Raw genomic sequence first — 10,220 nt, forward strand, 5'->3', positions numbered from 1 at the left:
AAACTAATCTAAATTTACTTTCATATAACACTATACCAACTGACAGGTGGAACCAATACCTAATAATAACAAATATTTTAGGTATTAGGTATTATTAGGTATATATTAGGAATAACAAAATATTCCTAACTCTTCCCTCTCATTGCTCATGTTATTGCTGTCATTTATTTCACTTATTCAAGAGCATACATATATATACACATAACTTTATTTATATAAACTGTATAAATATATATGTATAAATAAATATACATGGGTGGAGCATGTGACCCTTGATCTTGGGGTTGTGAGTTCAAACCCCATGTTGGATGTGGAGATCACTCAAAAATTAAAAAAAAAAAAAATATATATATATACATATATGCCTAGCTGTATAGGTATACACTGTTGCTCTTATTATTATAAACAAATTGTTAACTGTTAGATCCATTAAGAATAAGAAAAATATTTCTTAGGGGTGCCTGGCTGGTTCAGTCGAAAGAACAGGTGACTCTAAATCTTGGAGTTTTGAGTTCAAGCCCCATACTGGGTACAGAGATTACTTAAATAAATATATTTTTTTTTTAAAAGAAAGGAAAACAAACTTTTATATTACCTTCATTTAAACATTTTCCAGTACTCCTTTATGCAGATCTAAGATTCCAATCTATTTCACTTCCTTTCTCTCTGAAAAACCTCTTTTAACAATTCTAGCAATTCAGGTCTACTGGCAACAAATTTCTTCAATTTTTTTTCACCTGAGAAATCTTTATTTCTCTTTCACTTTTGAAAGATATTTTCACAGAGTACAGAATTCTTGGTTGATGATTTTTTCCCCTCTACAATTTAATAATCTCACTCAGCTCCCTTCTTGCTTGCATGGTTTCTAGGGAGAAGTCATATATAATGCTCATCTTCACTCCTTTTTAAGTAAGGTGTATTTTTCCTGTGACTTTTTTCAAGATTCTTTATCTTTGATTTTCTGTACTTTGACTATGATATGCCTGTTGGGATTTTTTGTTGTTGTTGTGTTTCCTTAGCATTTATCTCGCTTGGTTCCGTGAGCTCCTGGGTTGGTGGTGCATTGTCTGATATTAATTTGGGGGGAAATTTCTGTCATTATTGCATCAGATATTGCTACTCTTCCTTTGTCTTTTCCTCTTCCTTCTGATGATCTTGTTGTAAGTATGCTACATCTTTTGTAATTGTGCCACAGTTCTTGGATGTTCTGCTCTGAATTTTTTTCAGTCTGTTTTCTCTTTACTTTTCAATTTGGGGAGTTTCTATTGTTATATCCTTAGAAATTCTTTCTATAGCTATTCCCAGTCTACTAATGAGTCCATCAAGGGCATTTTTAAATTTGCTGTTACAGTATTTTTCATGTCTAGCATTTTTTATCTTTCTCAGAATTTCCATCTCTCAGAATGCCTGGCTGGCTCAGTGGGTGGAGCATGTGACCCTTGATCTTGGGGTTGTGAGTTCAAACCCCACGTTGGATGTGGAGACCACTCAAAAATAAAATCTTAAAGAAAACAAAAAGAATTTCCATATCTCTGCTTACATTATCTATCTGATCTTGCCTGTTGTCTACCTTTGCCTTAGCATATTAATCAAAGTTTAAAAGAATTCTTGGTCTGATAACTTCCAACATTTCCATCATATCTGATTCTGATTCTCATGCTTGTACAATCTCTTCAAACTGTGTTTTCGCCTTTAGTACTCCCTTCTGGATGTTCAAACAGAGAGTTCAGACACACCTCACATCTTTCCAGACTTAACTGAATCAAATGTAATGAGTAGCCTACTGAGGACCATGGGCCTGACCTCATATAAACCAGGCCTGACTTCTTTTATATGCCAAATATTGTTACTCAGTTACATTCTCAGGTTCTCTCACTTTTTCAGCTATGTGTTAACCTATCACATTCTCGTTTGTAAATCAATTACTTTATTCTGCCACCCAGGTATTTACCTGACATTGTTCAGCTCAATCAGGAACTTACAAGGTAGACAAAAGGCAATAGTCATGCCTGAATTGGCTTTTTTTCATGAGTTTCTTAGGTCTTAATTCTGGGAATCAATACTTTGACTCTTTTTCTCTCACAAATGAGAGCAGGAATCCCATCATCTTCCTTTCATCTTCAAAGGAGCCTCTCCCATGGCTTCCCACTGAACTCAGACCAAACCCACTCTTGTCTTCCACTGCCTGGAGAAACTGGACCATGGGCTGTTTACTCCAACAGAAGTGAGTGCTGTCTGCTATGCACAAGGTAATAGCTGCCTTCCACATGGGCTATCTAGTCCATTCCTCATTTGGCAGCTGTAGAACTAGCTAAACTGGGAGACTTTGAATATGTAAGCAGAACCCACACAAGGAAAAGCTTTCCAATGTTTGACACGAAAGTTCTAGAGTGAGGCTGGAGTCAGCTTCTTCTGGAAAAGGCTGTTTTATATGCTGTTGTTACTCACAGTATGTCATCTTTCAAGGTAAGCCTTAGAAATTAGAATAAATTCCATTCAAATCAAATCAACAAATACTTGCTAAACCAAAAGTAGAAAACAAGAATCCCAAATGAAACCTATCCTGCTGCCAGTAATTTCCCACCCACTACCTGCTGTAGGGAATATCTATGAGTAAGTATCTATTAGGGCTCTTGTTCCATTTTGTTCTATTTGTCACTAAAAAATATCATTAGTTCTACACAAGAGGATCCTTTTTATATGGGTTACAAATAGGAGAAATATGTGTGCTTGTGTCCATGCATGAGAGTTTCAAATCAACTTAATACATAGAGTCCTTCCACAAAGTAACCAAGAAAAGTATGCTAAATTTCTCACTTAAGAAATTATCTGAAGGTAATGTAAATCCTCTTCTGTCATCTTTTCTTCTCCATATTTACCCAAGGATGGCTTATGTTATTTAGATTTTTAAAAAATAATTGCACTTGTAGAATGTGAAGAGGGCTGCCTTCAGCAGTATGACTCATAGCCTTTCCTGCAGGTGGCTTGCAGGTATGTTCCTCACAGTGAAGGGAAGAAGTCATCATACCAACGACATGCTACTGAGTTGCATTATCCTCCTCTATCAAGACTTATTCTGTACTCCTAATTCTTGTAAACTGTATGCTTTAGGGCACCACATCCCGAAAAGCCCCACATTTTCCTTAACCACTAGGAAAATAAGGTAACAACACAACCACTGGTCCCACTTTAGTAACATGATACCTTTGTACATCTTAAAACCCTCATTTAAAGCCAGGTGTGGGAGAAATACCTTGAGTCCTCTGCCATTGTCCTTTCTATTCCATTGGTTCTCAACTTTGGCTGTACAAGATGAAGATCCAGTACACATGGGAGTCACTAGAGGCAAAATGCCTCCAAAGAAATAAATAATTTAAACGTAAAAACTGTAAACTTAAGTTCAATAAATGACAATAGAAATAACCCAAGGATCTCCAAACAAAAGTATTGTAGAAACCCTAATCGACCAACTTTATTCTTCATTTATCTAACTTTTCCCCTTTTGTCAAGAAAACGAATAGGTTAGTACATAATAAGCCCCAAATTATTTCTTCACACTATTTTCTTCATTACCACATATCTCCAGTCTACTAATACTCGCAATATATATCTAGTCCTTGAATTGTTAAGATTTTCATTGTGGACGGTTCTCAAGCATATCGTCAGCTTTCTTACATTTAGAGACCTAAGTCTTCTGTCAACAACCACTTTAAGAAAGTAAAAATGCTTTTTTGGTGATGCATGCTTGGTGTGATGCTCATACTATTCATTATGTAACACACCAAGCCTTTCAGAAATTCCCCCCAAATTTAAATATAACTGGTAGATTCTAAGGTAATTCAGGGATCCTAAAAGGGATTCCTTCAATTAGCCTTTAGTCAGGATTTGAATGTAGTAGAGGGAAATTATGTCCCGGTGATAGGCCCTGCGGGGAAATGAGAACTGGGCAGTGATTCTAAACCCTGGAAAACCATCTGATCATGCTCAGGTGGGGCTCAGGCACATTTTTCTAAAGTTTTGTAGGTAGTCCTCATGCATAGCCAGTGTTCAGAACCTTTATCTTAGGAAAAGCATCCATCTTAGGGTTTGTCAACTGGATGCTTTCTCAACCCAGTCCCTGACTGGGTCCTCCACTTGACATATTACTACAATTCCAAGAGAGGAGGGTCCAGTGGAAATGATGGAATGGTTTCAGTCCACCCTGGAATGGGGCTATGGCAGAAGGGTCAGTGTTGCAGGAGGTAGACTCTTACATGTAAGACTTGCTCTGTGCTTTGACCTAAAATGAAACCCATGATTCAAGATTCTCTTTCCTCTGAAGTCTTAAACAGATTCTGAGAAGAGATAGCACAAATTAGTTATTCATTTGCTTTGGTTGTGATAAGAATAATCAAGTAACATGATACTGCTAGGGGGTGAGAGGTGCTTTGGGGACAGGTGGCTCTAGAAAAGAACAGAAAAAGGCATTGGAAGTGGAAATAGACGAAGGACAAACTGAATCAAATTCTCGGTTCTGACATAGAGATTGTGCTTTCTCTGATGCCTGCCCCCTCTCTGGCTTTGGTTTCTTTCTGAGACATTAGTGGAAGACAGTCCTCAGAGTGAGAAGAGCAAGTGACTTTCCATAGCAGTGTGATATCTCAGGATCTCCTTTTCAAAACCACGCTGGTTGGTAATGCTTGAAATGCCTAGAAGACCACATTTTTTCCTACTTTGAAGAATTAGGCTGAAAATACAACTCCATCCAGGGAGGGATAACAGAAGTTAAAGTCATAATTTTTAAAAAGGACTGTGTTTGGGAGGCCTGGTTGGCTCAGTGTCTGCCTTAGGCTCAGGGCATGATCCCAGAGTTCTGGTATTGAGTCCCACATCGGGCTTCCTACATGAAGCCTGATTCTCCCTCTGCCTGTCTCTGCCTCTCTCTCTGTGTCTCTCATGAATAAATAAATAAAATCTTTATAAATAAATAGGCCTGAGTTTAAATCTAGGGCAGTAGTGGGTAAACTATAGTCTGTGGGCCAAATCCCACATGTTGCCAGTTTTTGTGTGGTCCTCAAGCAAAGAGTGGTTTTCACATTTCTAAATGTTCGCAAAAAAAAAAAAAAATCAGAAGAATAATATCTTGTCATGTGAACATGATGAAATTCTTTTCAGTGTCCATAAATAAAGCTTTATTAAAACATGGCCATACTCATTTTTTTACACATTGTATACTTCTATGACAGTAGTTGTGACAGAAACTGTATGTAGTACTCTACTGCTTGCAGACTGCTCAGCCCACCTCAAAACACACTGACACAGCTTTAATTCAACAGTATTTTGAGTGCCATGCATATTGCTGTAATATAACATTTTATAATTTTTTTTATGACCAGTGAATGTCAAGACAAAAAATGGAGAGAAAAGTTAACCTCAAATACTACACTTTTAAGACAGTGCAGTGTGGATTATTTTATCATCAAATTGGGTAGCAAGGAGCTGTGTTTATTATGAAGTGGTACTATATCTGTGCTAAAAATACAGTCTCTGTCAATATTACTGGACTAAGCAATCATAACAATTTTCCCAACTCACAGGAAAGCACGTCAGAAAAAGTAGGAAGTATAAGAAGAATACTTCATTATATTTTTTTTCACAAAATTTTTTGAAATGAAGCTGCAAACCAAAGAAGTTTCCAAATAGCTCATTTGTTAGATAAAGCAAGCATTTACCAATGGTGTTAATTAAATCATATGATTCCAAGGCAAACAAATATGTCCAGAGAAAATAAACTGGTTTAAGACTATTAACTATTAACTTATGAGTAAGAAGTTAATAGTCTTAAGTAGTCTTTGAGTAAAAAGTTACTCAAAGAGTTGAGGACACTGGAAGCAATATCAATAGTCAATTTAAAAAGAAGCCAAATGATTTCAAGTGGTCTTTCTTGTCTTTGATAAACCAACATACTGTTCAATTGTTGTTTATTCAAAGAGTCAATGCCAGATCTTAAGTCACTGAGCTTCATCTCTATAAATGGTCCACATGAAACAATTATAATTGAGAATATTTTCAAAAACAGTGAGAAAACACAAAATCCAGTACAACCTGAAGTGGAATCTGCTAAGATGTGCTACTACTGATGGTGATAAAAATGTACATGGAAAAGAAAAGGGCTTAGTTGGATGAACTTACTGCTTTTGAAAATGTAAGATGTTTAAAGACTTCATTGTATTCATTGTACTATTTATCAGCAGGTACTTCTGAGGAACATATTTGATATCATGTGTTTTTGAATTGGTAGTGTCAACAGTAAACTTCCACTCTCATGGACTTAATAATCTTCAGTCCCATAAATTTGTCATAAGTAGAAGCAAACCTCTACTTGCTCTATCACCTAGCAGTCTGACGGTTTAGCAGTGAGGAAATTTTATTGAGATTATTTTCAGTGCAGAGTCAAGATTGAAATTTCTCTGAACAAAGACCCTCTTCAATCACTGTTCTTTAACTCTGAATGACTTTGGAAATTAGTTTTTGATGTTTCTTAACAAATTGAGCCTAAAGCTACAAGGCAAAGCTGAGCTGATATACAAAACTTACATTGCAGTAGTCATTTTGATGACAGGTTAATATCATCAAAATGACTTAATTAATATCAAGCTGCTGTACTTACTTCCTATGTTGTCAAAAATTAAAATGAGAAGTGAAATCTCCATCCCAAACAAATTTGCAGAAAATATATTTTCCAAGCTCAACCTACAGTTCCAGCAGTATTTTGGGGACCTCACTCCACATGTAAAGGAAAAGTCCCATATTTCAAAATCCATCTAATTGTGCAATTGAGGAGCTTCCACTTAACTGTTAATTGACCTAATTAATCTACAACAACATGCTGAGAGACACGTATCAAGGAAAGAATATAATAGAATTCTATAAATGGCACGAGTAATTAATATTCTCTATTAAAATCACATGCTTATGATTGACATCACTATTCAGCAGTACCCATTCGTGTGATGAGACATTTTCTTAATATGTAAGAAATTTCTCAATATTTAAGTATTTCTCAATTTTGCCTCTTGGTCTATAAAGCCTAAAGGATTTAATATCTGGCCTTTTATGAAAGAAAGAAAGCCCCTGATCTAGAGGGCTGTGGATATGTGAAAGACGGAGGGAGACCACGTTAGGATCACTTGCTAGAAAGTTTTGTTAAGTATGAAGTGTAATTATTCTGAGTTAGCAAACAAAGCCTTATTTGTAGTCATGTTACTTTAATTAAAAATAGAATTGGACCTGAAGCAACATCTTTCTGCTATAAACTTAACACGTACAATTTAGTTTCAGTAAACAACAGCAGCTGTCTTGCATCAGTGTTGCTAATTTGAATTTTTATTAGTTTTATAGTTTTGTTTGTATTTCATTTGTATATCTTGCTTTGGCTTCAGATGCCAATAAAATTTATCCTCATAAATAGTTTATTTTTTTAAGATTTTATTTATTTATTCATAAGAGACACAAAGAGAGAGAGGCAGAGACACAGGAAGAGGGCGAAGCAGGCACCATGCAGGGAGCCTGATGTGGAATTTGATCCCGGGACCCAAGGATCACACCCTGAGCCAAAGACAGATGCTTGACCACTAAGCCACCCAGGCATCCCCTCATAAATAGTTTATATTTAATATCATATTTGTTCTTATATGTAACATTATAAAAAATAAGCTTAAGTCACAATTCTGAGATTCACTTTTTTTTTTTTTAAATGATCCAGTTATGAACAGGTGCAGCCACTCTGGAAAACTGTGTGGAGGTTCCTCAAAGAGTTAAAAATAGACCTGCCCTACACCCAGCAATTGCACTGCTGGGGATTTACCCCAAAGATACAGATGCAATGAAACGCCGGGACACCTGCACCCCGATGTTTATAGCAGCAATGGCCACGATAGCCAAACTGTGGAATGAGCCTCGGTGTCCATCGAAAGATGAATGGATAAAGAAGATGTGGCTTATGTATACAATGGAATATTCCTCAGCCATTAGAAACGACAAATACCCACCATTTGCTTCAACGTGGATGGAACTGGAGGGTATTATGCTGAGTGAAGTAAGTCAATCGGAGAAGGACAAAAATTATATGGTCTCATTCATTTGGGGAATATAAAAATAGTGAAAGGAAATAAAGGGGAAAGGAGAAAAAATAAGTGGGAAATATCAGAAAGGGAGACAGAACATAAAGACTCCTAACTCTGGGAAACGAACTAGGGGTGGTGGAAGGGGAGGTGGGCGGGGGGGTGGGGGTGACTGGGTGATGGGCACTGAGGTGGGCACTTGATGGGATGAGCATTGGGTGTTATTCTGTATGTTGACAAATTGAACACCAATAAAAAATAAATTTATTAAAATAAAAAATAAAAGGATTCAGTTAAATACTTGATTTTGAGAAACTCTGTCTTAAACTTCCCTGATGCCAGAGCAACTTTCTGTCAGGTTGTAGATATGAACATAGGTGAAAACCCATATAATCCTCCCAGATATATTTTATTTTTTTCTACTAGAACTCTCTACCTTAAGAGGTGAGATAAGAAAAGGGATTAGCCCATTCCAGCTTGGCATCTTATTAATCATTAGTACAAATCCTAAACTATACCTGATTGTAGAACGTTCTAGGATACAGCAGGTGCCTTGAGCTATTTTGTTTGTAACTAATTAGAAGTAACTCAGGTTTTAAGATTCAACTACCAAATAAAGGAACTTACAAGTAAAAAATAAAATGTGACCAAGATTTATATTTTACCCATCTAGTTATTTTTTAAAAAGCTTTAAACAACAATCTTAATAGTCTTAAATTTTAGTGATCTTCTGAAATCGGCACTAAAGGTTCAAACATACATGAAAAAGCCCTTGCTTCACTGCCTTAAAAAAGACAAATACCTTCATTTTGGATAAAAATCATTAGTCCAGCACATACTTACTGGTTAATACAGAATCTGTACTACTGAATAGAAGTCTCAATGTAAGGCATCAGAAACCTAGCGTCTCTAAATAAGACTTTAAACAACCATGTTACCTAAATTCAGGCCACTTCCTAAGCCAACACTGCTGAGGAATTTTACTGGATATGCTTGTGCAAGTTACCCTGTCCCCACACCCACTGCCATTAAAACATAGCATATTTATTGGAAACAAAAGCTTTTTCTAGGAAAGAAGAGATTCTTAGCCCTGGAAAATTACAGGATCAAGGCTCACCTGGTAGCACAAAGCTCCAGAGCAGTGAATTCCAGGGCTAGCTCAGCTTCTGATGTTAATATAATGGAGGGGCTTGGGTTCACCACCCAGTTTCCTCACCCGTGAACCTGGAATAACAATGCACCCTACTTTACACAGGAACCACGTTGTGTAGGAAACAGAACGACAGCAGCTTTCTCCCAATTCAATAGATGAAATTCTAGCCTCAGTGTTTGTGAGATTCCCCACACATACTGCAACAACTCCCTGACATTTTACCTGTTAGTTACTTGGTTATTCTCAGTTTCAATACCTTCTATTCAGATCTCTTTGGGCTCCTTAATCTTGCTTATCTCCCTGGCTCCAGTTTCTGTTGGTGAACCACCAGCAACCTTTCTGACAAACATTACGCTTGACTCCTAGATCACCCATCCTTCCTAGCAACCTCTGGCCTGTCTCCACACAGTGCTCACCGCCATGCCTCTGTCCCGCTGCCTCTGGACAAGCCTGTCAGCCAGTCAGCTATCAATTGGGTGGTGGCAGTGGCTCTTGATTGGGATGGAGCACATGTCTCCCTGACCCATTCCTCCCATGTGCGGCCCCTCACACATTGTAATAATGCCCCTTGTGTGTCATAACTATGTCATGACCCCCCTCAGGGCATATGTCACCTCCTAGTTTCTTTCAGATTCCTGGCATTCTGTACAGGAGACAATTCATTATATGCACCCCAAAGTGGTAATTAAATGTTAGACGTGGGACGCCTCGATGGCTCAGCGGTTGGGCACCTGCCTTTGGCTTAGGTCGTGATCCCGGGATCTAGGATCGAGTCCCACATCCGGCTCCCTGCAGGGAGCCTGCTTCTCCCTCTGCCTGTGTCTCTGCCTCTCTCTCTCTCTCTCAGTCTGTGTCTCTCATGAATGAATAAATAAATCTTTAAAAAAATTGTTCAACTAATATTCGATAAAGGAGGAAAGACTATCCATTGGAAGAAAGACAGTCTCTTCAATAAATGGTGCTGG

At 37.5% G+C, this 10,220-nt stretch overlaps 1 protein-coding gene across 7 annotated transcripts in view; it reads right to left on the reverse strand.

Annotated features, from left to right (window-relative positions):
• CCNY (cyclin Y) overlaps window positions 1-9,805 on the reverse strand; it is a 335,524-nt gene extending 325,719 nt beyond the window's left edge. For 6 of the 7 annotated variants that reach the window (XM_049099405.1, XM_025478431.3, XM_049099407.1 and 3 more), the window contains exons 1-2: window positions 9,672-9,805; window positions 9,220-9,326 (exon numbers count right to left, since the gene is read on the reverse strand). Coding sequence is in view for 1 of the 7 variants with exons in the window: in XM_035714060.2 (XP_035569953.1) it covers window positions 9,672-9,677 (6 nt within the window). In the remaining 6 variants the exon portion in view is untranslated. The remainder of the gene's footprint in view (window positions 1-9,219; window positions 9,327-9,671) is intronic. The other variant, XM_035714060.2, reaches the window with a different exon arrangement.
• Window positions 9,806-10,220: the final 415 nt, after the last annotated feature.

This window comes from Canis lupus, chromosome 2, assembly GCF_003254725.2.
Source record: "Canis lupus dingo isolate Sandy chromosome 2, ASM325472v2, whole genome shotgun sequence".
NCBI classification, from domain to species: domain Eukaryota; kingdom Metazoa; phylum Chordata; class Mammalia; order Carnivora; family Canidae; genus Canis; species Canis lupus.